This window comes from Vicugna pacos, chromosome 35 (genome assembly GCF_048564905.1).
Source record: "Vicugna pacos chromosome 35, VicPac4, whole genome shotgun sequence".
In the NCBI taxonomy this organism is placed as follows: Eukaryota; Metazoa; Chordata; class Mammalia; order Artiodactyla; family Camelidae; genus Vicugna; species Vicugna pacos.
The window spans coordinates 35485276-35505234 of NC_133021.1; the positions used below are offsets into that span (position 1 = coordinate 35485276).

A 19959-nucleotide genomic window follows, 5' to 3' on the forward strand; every position below is an offset into this window, starting at 1 on the left:
TACCCCCTTCACTCACCACAGGGGACCCCCTTTCCGTGAGAGCTGGACGAGGCCCTGCTGCCCCGGGGAACCCGGCACAGGCCCGTGAGGCCCTCCCAGTCACGTCTGTGCCTCAGGGGAAGTTGCGATGATCTGCACTGACTGGTGGGAGGGAGCAGGATGTTAGCTCCTCTCCTTCCCCAGGTCCTTGCCCCGGCCGTGCGGCCCCTCCTCATGGTCCCCCTGGAGCAGGCTGGCCTTGGTGACACCCCTGACCCGTGTCTGACCCACCTCCTTCTGTCTCACCCCCACATGCCTCCTTCCCGGCCCTGCTGACTCCTTCCCTCCTCCCCAGAAGCCGACAGGCCTTGGGGTCACAGTGTTCTGTCCCCCGGTGGCAGGAGTGTCCTCTCCCCGCTGCAGTAAGGCTTCAAATAAAGTCTCTCCTTTCCAAGCTCACATTTGTTTTCCACGTGACATGTGGCTTCAGCGGAGACCAGCCAGAGTGGGCAGGAGGGACTCCTCTGCCCACTGCGTTCGGACGTGTTTGAGCCCATGGGGAACCCTTGTGTCTGGAAAGCGTATTTCTAGTTTTCCAGCTTCACATGGAAGAGACACGGAGTGGGCCAATCCTCAGCGTTGGTCTGGAACCATAAGCTGTTGTAGTTCTAAAAGCAGTTGGTTCTTAAAATTTAAAAAAAAAGTGGTCATCTCCATGTAAGTTTTTTTAAAAATCAAGAGTGTTTCTACTTCTCTCATATGCATTTTGGCATCTAAAATAGGAATAGTGATTTTTGAAGCATGAGTGTATTTTTAAATTATTCTTGAGTGTTGTAAACCTTAATATAGCTTTATTTTTTATTGTTGCCTGATTATCTGGAAATGGACTGAATATTTGGAGTGGTAATAATGATATCAGTTATATTTGTGTAGCGTTTGTCTGGGAAACAATCAACTGTTATAATTTAAAATATGTAAGCATAAAGTAGGTGATTGGCTGAAAAAAGCCAGCCGTTTTGTTTTCTTTTCTTTTCAGGCACATGAAGTAAAGCAAAGTGGTAACTTCATTTGGGGGCACATGAGAGGTTGCAAATGCTTCCCACAGAGCCCAGCCTCACATGTTAATCTGAATCGTGCCTGCGTTTTGGTAAAGCTGCTGCCTGAGATGCTGTTTGTCATACAGGAAGGTCACACCTGGGAGACCTTTTAATGAGCCTTGGAGAACCGAAGTTCACAGTCGTTACCCACCTTTGCTATAGGGAGGGATCCGATCCAGACTCGGTCTGGGGAATCGCTTTCCTGTGTGCCGGTTGGCGTCTGCCCGTCCGCACTGGTTTTTATCCTCCAGGCTTTGCTGAGTAGTCACAAGACCAGGCTGTGTAGCTCAGCCCTTGCAGGTGTGAGCGGCCCCAGGTGCGGGGTGTCTCCGCCCTGAGCCATTGCCAGGCCTCCAGCTGTTTTATCTTGTTAGCAGCACTTCTCTGGGGCTGGAGAGAATGGAAGAAGGGAGATTATGACAGAACCTGCCTAAGAAGTAACCTCCCTGCTCCCAGGAGAGTGTCGTCGGAGAAGGAGGAAGAGGACCCAGGAGGAGTCTGTGGTCAGCTGGGGCTCCTGGTGTGGCGGTGCCGTGGCCAGCCGGGGAGGAGGCGTCACTGGGATCAGGGGCCTCCCCACTCACAGGGCCCTCCAGGCGTCACAGCTCAGCTGCCATAACAAAGTACCCCACACAGCAGGCATTTCTCATTGTTCTGGAGGTCAGGGCCCTGGTGTGGTCAGTTCTGGTGAGGGCTCTCCTGGTCCATGGGTAGCCGCCTGCGCGTGGTGTCCTCACATGGTGAGGAGGGAGGGACAGACAGACCAAGACAGACAGACTGAAGTCGGCTCTCTGGCCTCCTCTTACAAGGGCACTGATCCGATCGTGGGGCTCCACCCTCATGACCTCATTGCTTCCCAGAGGCCCCGCCTCCTGACTCCATCACACTGGGGCTGGGGCTTCCACATGTGGATTTTAGGGGACACAGCATTCAGTCCGCAGCACAGGCACCTCCTCTGGGTGGCTGAGAAGGAAGCCTGGCCTGTGGTCTGCTCCACCTGCCTCAGGTGACCTCCCGTCACGTCAGCTGCTCCTCAGGGTGCAGCACTTCAGGGACAGCAGTTTGGGAACTTTCCCTGTTTTCATGGCTGTTGTCCTGTGACCCTGAAAACTCTCTTCCATCATGGCAGGTCTTGGGTAAAGGGGGCAGATCTCCTGAGTCCTGGAGAGGAGTGTGTCCTTGGCCATATGAGAGAGGGGAGGGAGAGGAGGCACTGAGAGCCGTGGAGGGGGGCACTGCCCGACCCCCAGCCCGGCTCATGGAAGCACAGCAATGTGGGGCCCAGAGCAGCACAGGCACGTGCTTGTCTCCAACTGCTAGCCCACTGTACCTTCTTGATCCTCTGGACACGGGGGCTGGTGCCCTTCACCCATTGATAGGAGAGAAACTGGCCTTGGGAGGGTAGGCCAAGTGGGACCGGCAGTCCACCAGCCAGCATGACCATTCAAATGCAAGTTAGTGAAATTTAAATAAAGAGTAAAATTCTGCTTGGGAGCAGCAGCCACGTGGCCCTGGGGACTGTGCGAGTCTGGGGTGGAGGGGTCACATGGCACAGTGAGGCTGGAACCCAGGGTCTCAGCTCACATCTGAGCCGGGACACGAGATGCTCCCGCCTGCTCCTCGCGCCTCTCCACCTCTTGGAATAGCAGTGGCGTCCGCCCAGTACTTCGAGAAGCCCCGTCAGTCTCAGCTGCTGCCTGGCCCTCATCACACGTGTCCCGGGAGGTGGACCAGATCCTGTCCATCGTCCCTGCATAGGACTGTTGTGACAGCGTCTTGTCACCTCCACGTGCTGGGCAGAAGTGAGGTCCCTGAAAGCCACCCGACCCTGACTCCTGCCTAAAACCCTTCAGTGTTGAATATTCCTGCCGTGCCATCAAGTTGCGACATTCTGCTCATTATTCAGATACTCGAAGTGCAGCTACCTGGAGTGTTGGCTCTGAACCCAACACCCTGGGTCCTCTGAGCTGCGTTTGCCAAGGACCAAAAGCACTAGGTAGAAGTGACACGACCAAGCCCCGGGGTTACCAAGACCTTCAGTTCCCGGGTGACGCCAGAGGGGTGGGTTTCAGGGATTTCTGGCCGCCTGCCCCCACGAGCACGTTCTCCTCCCTTGGTCAGCCTCAGGCTCCCTGGCAGGCACTTGGCTCTGGTCCGTCTCCCCTGGGACTGCCTGCTCTGTACTGAAACTGCTCCCTCCACCTCTGCCCTCGGAGAATGTTGTTTTCCTAGTCCAGCCCTTCCTCCTGGATGTTGGGGTCAGTGGAGTCTGAGACCAGCAGGTGTAGGCGTTGTGGACACTTGGGTTTGGAAGTGGTCTTCAGAGCTGCCAGCCCTGCTCACACACAGAAGGTCTCCAGATTGGCTGCCAGCTCGCTGCTTCTCTTGCCCTCAGGTCACTGCATGTGATGAAATGGCCCCCTCTCAGTTCCGCCTCCCTCCTCTGGTCCTACGTCACCACGGCGGGCTGTGTCTCAAAACATTCCTCTGAGAGCAGGGGTCCACACCCCTTTGCCGCTGGGAGTGGGTCACAGGCTGGATCTGCCCGTCCATCGGAGCCTGGGGAGCGCAGGCGCACGTGGACTCTCGCAGCGCCCTGAGCGGGGCTTGTACCGCTGCCTCTGCGGGTTTGGCTTTGGGGCTGACCTGTGTGAGGCAAGTTTGTAGCACTGTCCATTTACAAGTGTTGTTTTTGCATGAAAAAGATGTTTGATTATGCTTTGAAAATGTCCCTTCTTCTCATCTCAAAAACCAGACAACCACCATACTCACATCTGAGCCCTAAGAAGAGGCTGGTCTCTGAGAGGAGAACTTGGGCGTGCGTCTCTGCCCAGTTTCTGCAGTGACGGTGAAGTTTTAAGGGTGCGATTAACTGCCACAAACTATGGTTTTACCCCCTAAAGAAAATTCTGGAAGGGGTTAGCGTCCTCACTCACAGTAATGAAAGGTGTTTTCTTCTATCAGAGCCCACGCCTGGATTGTAGAAACAACATCTCCAAGTTGGTAAAGTCTTCAGCCTAATTTCTGGGGCGTCACAGGCTGAACGCGTTGGGATTACCTGCAGACTTTTGTTGGTCGGTGGCGATGAGAGAGAAGCAGAAACCACGGCTCTTCTGAGGGATACGTTCCCTTGTTTTCTGGTGAACACAGGGCATTTACTTGGCTTTTTCTCAATGAGGACAAGGAATCTCCAGGTGACCCGCACTGTAGTGTCTTTTCCTCTTGCTGCTGAAACGTGTTCTGCGGGTTCTGAGAGCTCTGGCCAAGGGTCTCTTCATGTTCTCGTGTCTGTTCACACAAACGCTGTTTAACAAAACCTGTGTTGTAGACACTTGAAGCTGAATACCCCTTTTATTATACAACAGATGAACAATAAGTGTTTTGTGGTAGGGCCTTTAAAAATGATTTTAGCCTTTTCCTTGAAATAAAATAACTAGTTGTTGGGTTAATCGTGTTAAAAGAGAAGAAGGAAGTAGATCCCACCAGATACTCAGTGAAATTTCAGAAATAGTTGAGGCTGAATTCATCTGATCTCCTTTTAGAAGATGACGTTTGCCTTTGGGTATTCAGTGAACAGTCTTTAGGTTAATTCCCAAAGTTTCTTACCATTTATCTTTACGTTTTTAGCTTGCATCTTATGCTTGGAATCTAAATGTGTTGTTTGGAAGTTCATGGCATTCATATTTCTTCAGTGTTCATGCACACTGTGGGAGGTGGGTAGGGAGGAGGTAGGGCATGTAGGTTAGAGGTCTTCACGCTGGACTTTGGGTTTCATGGGCCCGCGGTTGTCAAATGAGGCAGCTGGATTACATGACCTGGAGGTCCGTTCAGCCCTTTCAGGATGGCACTTCTGTGTGGCCCTGGGTGACCTGCTGGTGAGCAGCCATTGGCGGTCAGCTGGTGTGCGGTCCTCCCTCCAGCTCTGAAGAGGGTGGTGAGACTGCCTTGACGTGGCTTTGTCCCTCTTCTGCCATCCTGGTCTTGCTGTCCTATGGTGTGGGACGTTCCTCGTGAGCCCAGGAGCTGGCCAGGAGACTGGTTTCGAGGATCTCGTAGATACTGGGGGGCTCCCTCTCGAGTAAGCTGATCCTTCCATGAATTGCTTTAACTTCTGCTTTTGCCACGTATTATGTTCAGACAGGGTGTCTTGGTAAGTCCTTGCCTGTTCTGTGTGCGTGGCTGCTAATTCTAACCATTTCAGTGAAGCGTCACTTCTGCTGGAATCCCAGAGCCAGGGTTAGCCCTGCCACGGGGAGAAGTCAGCTTCTGCTCTCTGAACCCAGTTTATTACCAGGAGAGGCAGTGCTCTGTGGAGCCTGATTTGGGCTGGCTTGTCCTTCCTTCAGTTACTTCATTTCTGGGGTCCTGGTTTCACAGGGCCTTGTCACTTTGTTTTAAGAAGCAGGGACATGGGATCATGCTTGCCTCTGATGCAGAAACTTTGAAGGCGTTGCAAAGTGCCCATGGGGGAGGCCTGCCCTGAGAGAAAGGCAGACATCCCTGGGCTGGTGTTTTGCCAGTGACAGTTTGAGATAAACTGCAAACCCACTAGCCATGCCAAGGATGCCTGCAGCCACTCCCTGCCTGACTGCAGGCACGTTGCTCGGTTTACGTGCTGTCACGTTTGGATAGCAGTGAAGATTCTCCCCTGGGTATTCTCACACTTAAGAAAGTGAAACACAAGCCCCTTTGAGTTTGAGGAAGGAGCCTGTGAGACCAGAGCAGAGGATCAGGATGCGGGGGTGCGGGCGGTTCCAGGCACAGCAGGGGCGGGGGCAGGAGGGGACGAGGAACCCAGGTTCCGCTGACTGTGTCCCCATGGTGCCTGACAGGATTTGATCATCATCCAGGGGAAATGCGTGTCATAATCGTGCGTGTGCTTTGCAGGGTGGCCCTTTGTATCAAGGAAGAGAAAGTCCGTATTGTGATGCTCATTGATTTAAGGCCTGAACCAAAGGCTTATGCTCAATTTAGGGTCTCTTGGCATCTTGGGAGGCAGGGACCCTGCTCCAGCTGCCCTTGTCGGGGCGAGATGGGAGACCACCTGGGGCATCCCTGAGTCAGTGCTGCTCAAACACCACTGTCTTGTTTTCATGTAGAAACAAAACACTACCCCTGAGCTGATTCACCGGGCAGCCTTGGCCCCTTGTCTGGAAGGACACGTGGAGTTTTCCTTGGGGGTGACTGCCTGTTAGGTCAGCTTCTTCCAGCCTTGCCTTGACCGTGGGTGCAGAGGGGTCCGGGGAGGAGGCCTGCTGTGGCCCGTGGGGTGACATTGGCTCTCTGGAGCTGCAGGGTGAGGCTGAAGGAGGGGCATCCTTGCCCTGCAGGGCGTGTGTAGGGAATCAGCAGGGACCCTCGGGGACACTGGGCAGGTGCACACTCAGGCCTCGCTCACAGTTCCTTCCGTGTCTTCATACAGAGAAAGGAGGGAAACTGGGGTCAGTCAGTCCCTATGGGTGTAAGTTCTGTCCTTGTGACATCCCAGCTGTTGTCAGGGATATTATTTATACTTCTCTAACCTTAGGCGTATTTGGTATAAAAATATGAAGGGACAGAAATAGTTCAAGGGCGTTTAAAGACTTACATAATCATCAATAGGCCTATTTTTATGATGTCTCCTGTGTCATTTGCAAATCATGGGACAAATTCAATTAAATTTAAAAAATATATTTACTATTATCAGTTTTCGTGGCAAACATTGTTTATTGGCTGATACTTCGTAAGATGGTTCTCATTCCTGTAACTGGTGCCATTTTGTCTCTGTGCGTCCTGGTCATTCGGTGTCTCCTGCTGGAATTCTACACGTGGCCCAGGAGGGTGTGTCTCAGGGCTGAGGGGAAGCCTTTACCAACTGCTAGTAATGATCGATCACTCTTGAAGTTTGGATTCTGAGCAAGGGCTGGATGGTTGCAGGCGGCTGCTGTCAGCTTACAAATTATACCAAGAATGGAAAAGCAAAACCAAAAGGCCCTACTGTAGAGCACAGGGAATTATATGCAATAGCTTGTAATAACCTATAATGAAAGAGAATACATATGTATGTGTGTGTGTGTATATGTATGTGTATATATGTGTGTATATATATATACACACACAAAAACATATAAATTGAATCACTATGATGGACACTGGAAACTAACACTGCACTGTAAATCAACTATACTTCAATTTAAAAAAAAATGGAAAGGCACCCGCATCATCGGTGGTAAACTAATTATTTCATTTTTCATGGTGATGTGCATGGAGTCCCTGTTGCAGTGTTGATCTTTACCAGTGAAAGATTCAAATGGACACTTTTTTCAGCTTGAGTCATACCATTTGTAGATGGTTTTTGTGGGTCCCTTTGAAGACAGAGCAGGAATTCTGTGACTGAGGTGTAGTTAGCAGGTAGTGAAGCAGGGAGAATGGCTGCAGGTCCAGGTGGATCCAGCTGGAGGAGAGGATGTTTTCTTCTGGCTGCCCAGGTTCTGCGTGTAGGCTGACCCTCCTCAGATGCCTGCAGATGATCTCGGAAGTGGGCGTGGCCTGAGGGGCAGCGAGCAGGGAGCTCTTGCTGTTTACTGAGCCCCCAGAATAGGACCTGCGAGGGCCGGGGCACCGAAGGCAGCTGCCTTTGCTCCTGGGAACCAGGGAGTTTTGGGGGGGGGCTGCTGTACAGATGAGGATGAGCAGGAGGAACAGGAAGGCACTGGTTTTACACCACCTCCCCTCCCCTAGGGTCCAAGGGGTGACGAGGAGCCCACTGCTGCAGCTGGTCTCTCGGGCACCAGGTCTGTGCTTCCAGCCCTGGGGAGACGAGCAGTGCTGGCCGAGCTCCGGCCCCTCCCATGACACCCAAAGTTTGCTCCCTTTTTAAGTCCAGTTTCCCAGAGGAGTCAGATTCTTGAGTCACAGGAGTCAGTTTCCTCCCATCTGTCATTCCTTTTGCCTAGTTTATCCACCATAAATGGAAAGCCAGGGACGTTAATTTGTATTCATACCTGGTGTTTAATTCCAGAAAGAGTTCTCTCTCACCCTGGACTACTTACAAAATTTAACCCTTCATAGATGAGGATGTACCATTATTAGACACAAGGTACAACATGTCAAAAGACCATTGGCTTGGGAATCATTTATTTTACCTCCTACCTGAGCAGAGAGGATTTATGGTTAAATAAGGAGATCTCTGAAGTCTTTCCCAGCTCAAAGAATTTTGTGAATTTTGTTAGGCCACTTTAGATGGAAGGAAAAGTTGCATAAAGAACATTCCAGAAATGTTTGGTGCCATGCCATTAATTCATTGGAATGAAAGGAGAATTTTCTGTTGGGCCCTTTCAAAAGGGACAGCACTTTGAATATATACCTTCTGTGTGTTTGTTACCAAACGCGGCCGTCCTGTGGGGTTTTGCACCGTATGGTCAGCATTTCATTCTGTGCTAGTTTGTGGTGGTGCAGTGAAGAGGATTCAGCAAACTAACATTTTGATCATGTTAGCTGGTGTGTGCTGATGTGTGTATATTTCTGCCTTAAGGTAGGAATGTTCCCCCTCTAATAAATACTTCATCAAGATGACTGCTGCCAGATATTTGATTCTCATTTGTTTTGTCGAGTTTCCAGGTTCCTTCTCCTTCTATTTTTAGTTTGATTTCTAGTACTCTGAAGGCAAAGAAATGGAAGATAAAACCCATCTAACTCGCAGGGGCTGTGTGCCTCATAGACTAGACAGTAGCGTCTTTCTTCTCTGTGTTTGTTTACAGGCTGCAGTGGACCCTTCTCTTCGCTGGTCAGAGCGTGGGTTGTCTTCTTTAACCTAGAGCTGAATGAATCAAAGCTGGAGCGTGTGTTGTTTATGGTGAACTGGGTTGAAGGGGGCATATGCCACGAGAGGGAGTCGGCATCCAAGTTCTTCACAGCACCTCTTGGGGGAAAGGAGCTGTGGGGCCTTGAGTCCCCTGAGGGTTGTCCCCGGGAGAGGCCGCTCAGTGTGGGAGTTAGTAATTCCAGCCTTTCCAGGGCTGCATAACTGAGCCTGGGTGTCTGCAGGAACCTGTCTGTTGGGTCAGTGTGGCCCACGAGGCACTGTGATATTTAGATGCTTGCTTTGCACCGTGCACTAATGCTATGCTTCCCCCCAACAATTACGTACCTTTTTGCTCTGGTCCCAGCATGGGGCCCCCTCGTTAATGGACGCTAGAGCCATCTGGTCTGAAGCCTCCATGTGCAGGCCCTGGGCCACCAGTCTTGTCCTAAGCTTAGCCCATCTCACTGTGGTCATAGCATCATTCTCATGATCTGCCGCTTAAAGTGTCTGCCTTTCCAGCAGATTAGATCCTTGTGTGGGGTCTCCCTGCTGGAAACTAGCCCCAGTTTTTCACCTGTTTGTGCTGCACCTTGAAGGCACTTACTGTCTGGTCAGTGTTGATCCAACCATCTTAACCTGAGGATGCATTTGTGTTATAAGTTTAATTAAAGTATATTCAGTAGTTCTTTATGAATGTTGTTCTGTTGTTAAATTGTTGGAGTTTTTATGGAGAAATTGGTGTCACACTGATAGCCTTTGGAAGCTATTTTGAAAACAATTGCTCTCCCCTTAGACATGTTCAAGTTTTATATGTATACTTGCCTGGGAGCTGTTAAAGCATTGATCTGTCTTGGGGCTGCGCTGCCTCATACCTTCCTTACAAGAAGAATAACATCATACAAAGTATCACTGGTTTGTTTTTGCTTCCAGACAAATTTTTTTCCACAAAGAAACAGTTACTAAAGTAAGTAGTAAGTTATAATTTGCTCAGGATCAACATAGGTCAATAGACAGAAGAGTGCATAAATAGAAGCACATAAAGATGGCCGTTGATTTTTGACAAGGTGCAAAAGTGGTTCAGTGAAAAACGTACAGTCTTTTCAACAGATGGTGATGGAAGCATCAAGCATCCAGATGAGTAAAACAGAAACACACCTTATACAAAAGTTAACGCAATGGATCAGAGCTCTAAATGTAAAACTCTGAAACTTTCAGAAACTCTTACCTTAGGTTAGCCAAAGAGTTCTTAGACATGATATTATGATTCATAAAAAAAAACATAAGTGGAGTTCATCAAAATGAAAAAACTGCTCTGCAAAAGATAGTTAAGGAAAATGCAGACACAAACTACACATGGGGAGAAAATATTTACAAATCACATATTCTACAAAGGACTTATATCCAGAATATATAAAGGACTCCCCAAATTCAATACTAAGAAAACAAACAATTTAAGTGGACGGAAGACCTGAACAGATGCTTCATTGCAAAGGATATCAGGTTGGCAAATAAGTATGACATGATATATCAGTGTGACTAGTCCTACTGAGATGCAGATTACAACCATGATGAGATGCCCACTTGAGTGGCATAAGGTAACAGTGACAACACCAAGTGCTGGGGAGGTGGGGGCCACCGGAACGCTTGTGCATTGCTGGCGGGTGTGGAATGGTGCAGCCACTCTGGAAATCAGCTTGGCAGTTTCTTAGAAAAGAAGACATGCCCTTAACACTTGACCCAGCAGTCCCCAGTCCCGGATACTTACCCTAGAAAAGTGAAAACTGATGATCAACAAAAACCTGTACTTGAATGTTTATAGCAGCTCTATTTACTTTCCCCTAAAAGATGACTAGATAAACTGTGGCACATCGATACCACGGAATACTGCTCAGCAGTAAAAACAAGCAAGTTATTGATGCACATGGCAGCCTGGATGACCCCCCCATGGTGGCACCGGGCGAGTAAATGTAGCCAGTCTCAAAACAATGCTTTCTGTATAGTGCCACCACGTGATGCTCTGGGGAAAGACAAAACCATAGGAATGGAGAACAGATCAGTGGCTGCCTCTGGCAGTCATCGTTCTACTCTATTTCTATGAGGTTTGCCTTTTTAAACTGCATATCTAAGTGAGACTATCCAGTATTTGTCTTTCTCTGTTGGCTTATTTCACTTAGCATAAGTGAAAGTTTTCATCTATGTTGTTGCAAAAGACAGGATTTCCTTTTTTGCTATGACTAAGTAACATTTCATTGTGTATATACACCACATCTTCTGTATCTGTTCAGCTCTCAGTGAACATTTAGGTTATTTCCACGTCTCAGTGATTGTAAATAATGCAGTAATGAACACGGGGGTACAGATATCTCTTTGAGAAAGTGATTTCATTTTTTTCAGTTAAATACCTAGAAGTGGAATTTCTGGATCATATTGTAGTTGTATTTTTAGCTTTTTCAAGGAATCTTCATAGTGGCTCCACCAATTTACATTTGCACCAGCAGTGCATAAGGGTTCTCTTTTCTCCACATCCTTGTCAACACTTTTTTTTTTTTTACTGATAGGCATCTAACAAGTGTGAGGTGATGTCTCATTGTGGGTTTAATTTGCATTTCCCTGATGATTAGTGATGTTGAGCAACTTTTCATGTATTTGTTGGCCATCTGTATGTCTTTTTAGGAAAATGTCTGTTCAAGTCCTTTGCCCAACTTTTAGTTGGATTATTTATTTATTTTTGCTATTGAGTTGTATGAGTTCCTTACATATTTTGGATGTTAGCCCCTTACCAGATAGATGGTTTGCAAATGTCTTCTCCCATTCCATAGGTTACCTTTTCATTTTGCTGACTGCTCCCTTTGTTGTGCAGAAGCTTTTTATTTGATACAGTCCTGTTTGTTTGTTTTTGCTTTTGTTGCTTGTGCTTTTGGTGTCTTATCCAAAAATTTGTTGCCAAGACCAACATCAAGGAGCTTTTCCCGTGTTTTCTTCTAAGTGTTTTATAGTTGCAGTTCTTACATTTAAGTCTTTTAGCTGTTTGAGTTCATTTTTGTGAGTGGGGCAAGATGGGGTCTAGTTTCATTTTTATGTGTGTAGATTTCCAGCTTTTGCAGCACCATTTGTTGAAGAGACTATCTTTTCCCCATTGAGTGTTCTTGGCTGCTTTGTCAAATATTAGTTGATGCCTCAGTATATTTCTGGGCTCTCAGTTCTGTTCCATTTGTCAATCGTCTGAGTTTATGCCAAAAAACATACTGTTTTGATTACTAGAAGTTTGTAATATAGCTTCAAATTAGGAAGCAGGATGCTTCCAGCTTTGTTCTTCCTTCTCAGGATTACTTTGGCTATTTGGGGTCTTCTGTGGTTTTGTGAGATTATTTTTTCAACATCTATGAAAAGTGCATTAGAATTTTGATAGTAATTGCATTAAATAGATGACTTTGGGTAGTATGAACATTTTACCAATATTACTTCTGATACATTAACATGAAATATCTGTCCACTTATTTGTCTTCAGTTTCTTTTATCAGGGTTTTATAATGTTCAGGAAACATATTTCTGACTTGACCTAAAATGGAATTGGATTTCGTAATGATTTTATTTTATTTTTCTTCTGGAGTCTTAGTAGATTGGAAAGACAGCATAATAAAAGCTAATTTTAAAACACAAATTAAAAAAAATCATTCTAAACAGAAACAGCAGAATTCCAGGAAAATTTATCCTAAATTACTTTCTGAAAAAATTGATTTCCTTAGTATAACTTTGTGTTGAATTTTATTCTTATGTTTTGATGTGTTGAATTGAAAGAAAAGCCGAAAACAAATAGTGGGACTGTGAACTGGGCAGTCTAGGGGCATGCAGCTGGCCCCACGCTCTGGAGTGTGATGCAAACACAGCTTTGTAGCTGGGAGGGGCTCTTGTCAGTGATGTGGGTGGGAGCCTCAGCCTCGGGCTGCATGTGAGCCTGTGGCTTTGGAGGGACTGGTAGGCACTGGTCTTTTTTTTAATGAGAAGGCTTCCGACCAGCAGCTTGGGGGTATTAACGACAGACACACCTGTCTGCTCAAGATTGTCAGTGCCTTGGCCTCCTCCTTTGCAGTGGCCAGGATTTGGGGTCATGAAACCTGTGTGTCTGGATCTGCCTCCCGGGGGACCTTACCTGTAGGGCAGTTTCTGTATGTAGGATCTTTCCTGAGGGGGTCTAGGCATAGATTTCTCTGAGGAGAGGGTCTGGGAGCCTGAGCTCAGGCAACCCATTTCCCCAACCCTGAATTTAGTTTTAGTTCCTGTGATGTTTTCACTCAAGCCCCCATCCTCACCCCAAAGCAGCATTAGGCAAGCTTGTTGGAAATGCAGTTCCTCAGATCTTGCTCTTGACCCATGAAGACAGAATCTTCATTTGACAAGATCATTGGTGAGTCACCTGCACAGTGAGGTTTGAGCAGCACTAATTTCCCTGACTTAATATGTGTAATTTGAATCCTGGACATGCAGCCCTAGCCCTTAGTCCATCATCATCTTGCATGGCTAGGGTTGGAGACTGGAGGGGTCACGTGGAGAAGGCTTGATGAGGGGGGTTCTCCTGAGAAGTTGGAGAGTCACAGACCAAATCCTTTGCACATGCCTACTCAACAGTGTTTGTTGTTTAAATACCTCAAAGGTGAGTAAGAGCAGTGATCTTTATAGAAGGGTAAGTCTTTTGTTTGTTTTTTGGTAAATCCTTGATGTGGATTTTGTGTACTTAATCACATGGCTGGCACTCTTACTGTGCATTCCCCGGTGAGTTCCACGCTGACAGCATTTTATCCCCCGTTACTCCAGGAGGGAGGTACTGTCATCATCCACGTTGTACTAGTGAGGAAATTAGAGTTGAGAGAGTTTAAGGTCACTTGTCTCAAGTTAGCAGGGAGGCAGATCTGGGCAGTCTGGCTTTAGAATTCATGCTCTTAACCATCCTCCAGCCCCCGGGGGTGTGGATTTTTTCTGCTTCAAGGCAGTGTTTTATGGTTTGTGAAATGGGACCAAAGGCTTACTATTAGTGTATGGGACCTTATTATTATTTTGAGACCTACACGTTCCTGGGAACTGGAGTGGCTGGAATGTGGAACCAAGCTAAATACAAGTTTTCTGTGGATTTGCATGCATTTTGTATTTCATCAGGGCTCCTGAAAATTCATGTTTCACAGCAAAAATTTTACTTGTGAAAATTTGTTTACTAAATATTATGTAAACAGAAACTGATCTTGGGGGTTCTTGTTCCAAAATTTTTTTAGAACCACACAAGTGTATGAGTTGCAAACATTAGCCCATAGCCTGGCCGGTTCAGCACAAGTGGATGAGTTTGTGATGAGCAGTTGAGATCACGTAGGTGTTGGAAGTTTGCCTGGATACAGATGACGACAGAACATACTTCACTGGAGAGCTAGTCCGTCCTGAGCCTCTCTCATGTGGTTGGGTTCTTCAAGTGGCTGGGGCATGACCCTGAGCAGATCATTGTAGTGCTGGTCACACCGGCAGCTTCCAATACAGGCTTTCAGAGCTCTGGCTGTGCAGGTTCTGGGTAAAGAGTTCGCCATTTTGGACATGACTTACTTTCATAGGTGTAATACATTCTTGCACTCTAATCTCATGCCAGTTTAGATGAATTTGGAAGAAAGTTCACAGTTGTAACAATACAGTACTGTACTTGACCCCTATCTTTAACCTCTTTGTGGAAATTTACCTCTGTACATTCATTTTCTGTACTTGTTAAAAGAAGTGCAATACAATTGAATTCTTTTCTCTCCCAGAGACATTCTGAGAATTAATTAGGTAGAAACTTAGAAAAAAATTGAAGAAAGACCCCACATAGGGTTAGGGTGCTGTGCTGGACCTCGGGCCTATTTTACTCTTGTAGTTGTAGTAGAAACACTAGCCTTTCTCAAGTGGTGGGGCCATTTCTATCGTGGTATCAATGTTTTGTTTTGTTTTGCTTTTTATTTCATAACCCTTCTTTGAGGGTATTGTCTCCCTGGGGCTTTCTGGGTCTCTTAAAGAGCTTTGTTTCCTGGTTGAGCAAGTTGTTTTCCCCTTCATGTGGCAGTTAGGAATGTTTAATGCAAAGCAAAGAAACAAGAGCCCTTCTCCCCTACATTTTTGTATGGCGATTAGTGTACTTAGGTGTAGATCAAGTTCTCTCTAAGGGCCACAAGTGTTATCACTGGCCTTGCATTTACTATTTGTAATTACCCCTCAGGTTTGAATGGCATTCTTCTAGTTGTGCCTTGGAAAGTCATTGTGTAAGCCCAGCGGAAGTTAGGGTGTTGCTGGTTTAGAAGTATCTAGTTTACTCAGTCTTTGTGCATCCCTGTGGACTGCACTTGATTTTCACTGCCTCTGCTTTAACCTATGATCAGAATTTTAGGGTGTGCATCACCTTATGCTGAATCTCTGGTCTGTGGAGCTAGTAAGGCTGTGATTCTTGGTTTTATAGAATTATGCACTCAAGGATTATTGAAAATAAAAGTGCCTGAGAGACTTTGGGATGCTGAACCTGATCTATGTTTGGTTCTTCAGGATCATTTCTGAGGTGACAGGTTACCTGTCATTTTCTGCATATGTGCTATATTTAGTTCTGTCTACATGTAGATTGGAAATTTGTAGGTTGGTCTTGTCAGTCTTTGCCCAAATTCTGGTTTTGTCTGAAGCCATAAGAATTTTTATTCTCATCCTTCCCCTTTCAGGCTATTTTCTCAGTCTATTTGGGCTGCTATAACACCACCACAGACTGGGGGTGTAACAGAGGTTGGTTTCTCAGGGTTCTGGAGGCTGGAAGTCCAGGTTCAAGGCACCAGCAAATTCTCTGTTTGAGTAGGACCCACTTCTTGGTTCACAGATGGCATTTCTGCATCTTGATACATGGAGGGAGCTCTGTGGGGGTCTCTTTTTATCAGGGCACTAATCCCATCAGGGGGCTCCACCCTCATGACTGCATCACCTCCCAAGGCCCTACCATCTAATACCTAGTACCTTAGAAGTTAGGATTCAACATCTGAATTTGGGGGACACATTCAGTCCTCAATATCCATACTGCCTGAGGCCTTTCCTCATGTGAGCTGGACTCCACGGGCCTGATTGCCTGCAGCTGACCACCCACCTCGCACGTGTTCCCAATACCCTCCCCACCTAAGCCTCCCTCACACCTGTTCCCACTATTCCCAGCAAGCCCCTGCCTCTGACGTGCATTTATCTGGAGCATGCCCGCTGGGCCGCACGTGCACCGCCCCTCCCCCCGCCCCCTGAGCATGCGCTCTAGGTCTCACGTGCACCGCCCCTACCCCCGCCCCGCTGAGCATGCGCTCTAGGTCTCACGCGCACTGCCCCACCCCTACCCCCGCCCCACGGAGCGTGCGCCCTGGCCGCTGCTCGATGAACTGGCGGGATTGCGTCCCCCGGGTTTGCAACACCGCGGGGTTACTGTGAGAGAAAGTAGGGTCCTAACCACCGTGAAAGGACGTGTGACGAGCCTTCCGGTCTCTCCGGAGGTGAAAGAACAAGGCCCGCGCACTAGAGCCCCGCGTGGGGAGGCCCGCCGCTTTCCTCAGGGCGGTGGGCGTCTGCGGGACCACGTCCGTCGGCTGGGGTTCGCGCGCCCAGCCTCTGGCCCGGGAGGGACGAGGCGGGCTGAGGGCCGCAGACCCAGTGGCCGCTGAGGAGACCCATCGGCAGTTCCCTCGCCAGGGCTGCCTCGGCGCGCGTGGGCCGGCATCTGCCCTCCGGCCTGACGGTGCCTGAGAGTCGGCGTCGTCTGGGCCTTCGTCCCGGTGAGCACGCACGCACGCGGCTTCCCGCCTGCCGCCTCTGTCTCCGCCGTGTGTGGGGCTCGGGGGTGGAGAGTGTGGGGTGTGAGGGGGAGCAGGTGTGTGTGGGGGAGTGCCAGTGTACGGGGTTCTGGGGGGCGCTCTGGTATGTCGCGGGGTGGGCGGGGCTCTAGGGGCTTGGGGTGTGGGGTGTGAGGAGGAGCAGGTGTGGGGGGCTCGGAGTGTGGGGCCGCGGGGCTCGGGCTCCGGGTGTGTGTGTGGGGGGGCCATGTGGGGGCTGTGGGATGTGAGGGGGAGCAGGTGTGTGGGGGGGCTTGGAGTGCGGGGGGCACAGGGCTCTGGGGCTCGGGGTGTGGGGGCACGCGGTGTAGGGGTGTGCAAGTGTGCGGGGTTCTCGGGGTGCTCTGGTACGTCGTGGGGTGTGGGGGGCATGGGGCTGCTGGTACGTCGTGGGGTGTGGGGGGCATGGGGCTGCTGGCCGCAGCCCACACAAGGGCCCCTGCTCCGTCCCTTGCCGAAATGAGCCGGCAGCTTCTGGGCAAGGAAGCACTGGGTTTGGACCTGAAGCCATTATTTGAGCTGGGTAATCACAGAACTAGCCTTTTGTGCTGCACACTCCTCTCCCACCAGAGGCTGCATGGCTTTTAAGTGTTTAGGATGTAACTATTCGTCTTCAACTTAAAGTGCATTATTAATTTTTAATGTTTAAATTGGGGGCTGTGTGTTATGGCCTTTGTTTGATACCTCTTTCTCAATGGATTTTTCTTCTCCCCACAAGAGAGGGGGCGCTTTAAGAGAGATAGCTAGATGTAGTCCCCATTCTGAGAATTTAAAGTGAAATTCGGAAAGTACTTTGTGCACGTAGTGAAGTAGTCTTGCCTGTAAGCATAAGGTCTGTGTGACTCCTGAGCAGAAAAGGAGACCAGCTCTTGGAGGGATACACGTTCAACGCCGTTTCTGCTTCCCTTTTGCCAAGAAGCTGGATCGGGTTTCAGGGGATCACAGATGGGTTAGCTTTTCGTTCCTCTGTCTGCCTCTTGCCCTGTGTTTAGTGCCGTGTGTTCCTGTCTCTGATTCTAGGGGGGCCAGGATGGTTGTCACTGGCCTTGTGTTCCCAGACTTGCAGACTCATGTTGTGTGGGCGGAAGGTGTCTAGCAGGCCCTCTGACCTGGTCTGTCATGAGCTGATTCAGCGGAAGTAAGCCCGGGACCCTTTCTTGTCACGGCTCTGAAGCTCATGGAGCTTGGAGGCTGGATCCTGATACCTCCATGCAAGTACACACCTACACCTACTGCTTTTAATGGAAGGTAAACAGAATTAACGAATTAAGAATAGAAAACATTAAGTGGATGAAACTTTTTCTCACTTTGTTGGTGTTTTGCTTTCTCCTCAGTAAATCGTCATCAGGGGCATCAGGTCCCCCTGCTCTGTTAGGTGGGGATGGTCTTGGTGGAGAGTGAAAGGTTTGCACAGAGCTGAGAACTGCACACAAGTCTCCTCCTCAGGAGTCTTTGAAGTGTGCCCCTGCCTTCAGCACTGTGTTAACAGCATACAGGTGTAAAGTAGGAATTGTCGCCACTGTTGGATGTTGGAGGGCTCACCCCGAAGTTGAAGGGATGCGGGATAGTTTCCAGGTCTTGTTGGGGATGGCGTCACCAGGCCACATTCAGAATTGTTGATTTCTTAGATTTGTGCGACTCAGATTTTGGTTTAGATGACAGTGTCTCTGACACATGTTAAGGTACTCAAAGCATTGCAGCACGTAATTGTTTGCCTTTGGAGACACGGGTTTACATGCCAGACAGGAAGTAAAGAACATTGTTCTGTATAGCTTTACTACTTCCAGAGGATGGTAACCCTCTCCTTCATTTTTGTGCTCTTTAAATAGGCTGGAGTAGAGCAAGACACTAGCAGAAAGAGTTCGCGTTTAAAAAAGTATCCCTTTATAATGGTTTAAAGTCAGGGCAAAGTAAATCTTTGTTCATGCTGTGTTCTATTTGGAATTGTTTAGGGTCTCTTAGTGAAGGAAAGTACTGTCATATACCCCTTCCTGATTTGGGCTGGTATTAGAATCAATTAATAAATAATAACAGTAAGACTTAACTATTTTTTTCACCCCATGATAAGACATAATGAAAAAGCAGCACAGAGCATCCTTTAATATCTAATTTATTGCTCAGACTTGAGAAGATGAAATAGGAGCATAGGGTCCAGAGACCTATTCTGCCGATAACACGGAGGGAACTCAGGCAAGGACGTTTCTCTTCTGAGCCTCAGTTTACCCATATGTAAATGGGGATGATGACAATCATGTACTGTTGTGAGGGTTAAATGAGATACTGTAGGTAAAGTTCTTGGCCCAGTTTATTTTTTATTTTTTTAAAATCTGTTTTAATTTAGTCACAACTGTGCTTTCACATATCTGTCAAGTTTACCACGTATAATGCAGTGAGATGAACATGTTAATGAAATCAGGCTGGCAGCACTTTCTGTAATCCTTCACTCTAGTAAAGAGCTTTGGAATAAATGGGAAAAATTTTATTATTACAATTTAATTATAAATTATATTTTTATTTATTTATTTTATTTTCTTGTTTAGACAGTAAACAATCCTTTAGTTACCACCACAGCTGCCCTTCTGTTACCATCTTAGTAGATGCAGCGTTTTATGATTTAGGAACAGAAAAATCACATTTCACAACTGAAAAATACTTGTTTTAAGGGCTCTGGTGTCTACCTGTATGGAAACAAAAAATAGAGGTGCAAAGAAATAACATATTTCTAAATTCTTATGCATTGATTTGAAAAAGCCATTACGGATATCAAGTTCCAGGAAGACTAGGGGAAAACCTCTCGTTGTCTTAAAATGAGTGTTTGATGTGTTTCAACAGAAAATATTTCTCTTTGTTTTCTCCCTTATCAGAAGAAGGAGATGGATGACGAATCCAAGTTGTTTTTATTCACAGGGAAAAAGAAATAAAGCACAGAGTTTTCCTTAGATGGTTTGTGTGTGTTCTGTTTTCTTCAGATAGTTTGTGTGTGTATGCTTTCAGCCTATAATGTAGCTCATTAAAACAGGCATGTTTTGAGAAATGACTTTATGTTCAAATTACTAGGTAAGAACTTGCAGTTAAATTTTGTCCAGTCTGTAGGGGTACCAGAACTCCCTTCTTTGGTTGTGTTGGAGCCTGCATGACTTGTGGTTATTCCTGAATTAAGGAAATGAGAGGTTCCCAGAGAGCGGGTTTTCGGGTTATGAAGCAGAGCTTAGTTTAGGGCAGTGACTTTCTCAGAAGTGCGTGTGTCATT

General features: G+C 47.7%; 1 protein-coding gene across 8 annotated transcripts in view; it reads left to right on the forward strand.

Annotated features, from left to right (window-relative positions):
• DIP2C (disco interacting protein 2 homolog C) overlaps positions 1–19959 on the forward strand; it is a 246481-nt gene that overhangs the window by 57759 nt on the left and 168763 nt on the right. For 2 of the 8 annotated variants that reach the window (XM_072955133.1, XM_072955134.1), the window contains exon 1: positions 16547–16652. The exons of 4 other annotated variants lie outside the window; for them this stretch is intronic. Coding sequence is in view for 1 of the 4 variants with exons in the window: in XM_072955126.1 (XP_072811227.1) it covers positions 17951–17957 (7 nt within the window). In the remaining 3 variants the exon portion in view is untranslated. Of the gene's footprint in view, positions 1–16545; positions 16653–17935; positions 17958–19959 lie in introns of those variants that run through there. 2 more of the 8 variants (XM_072955131.1, XM_072955126.1) reach the window with 2 other exon arrangements.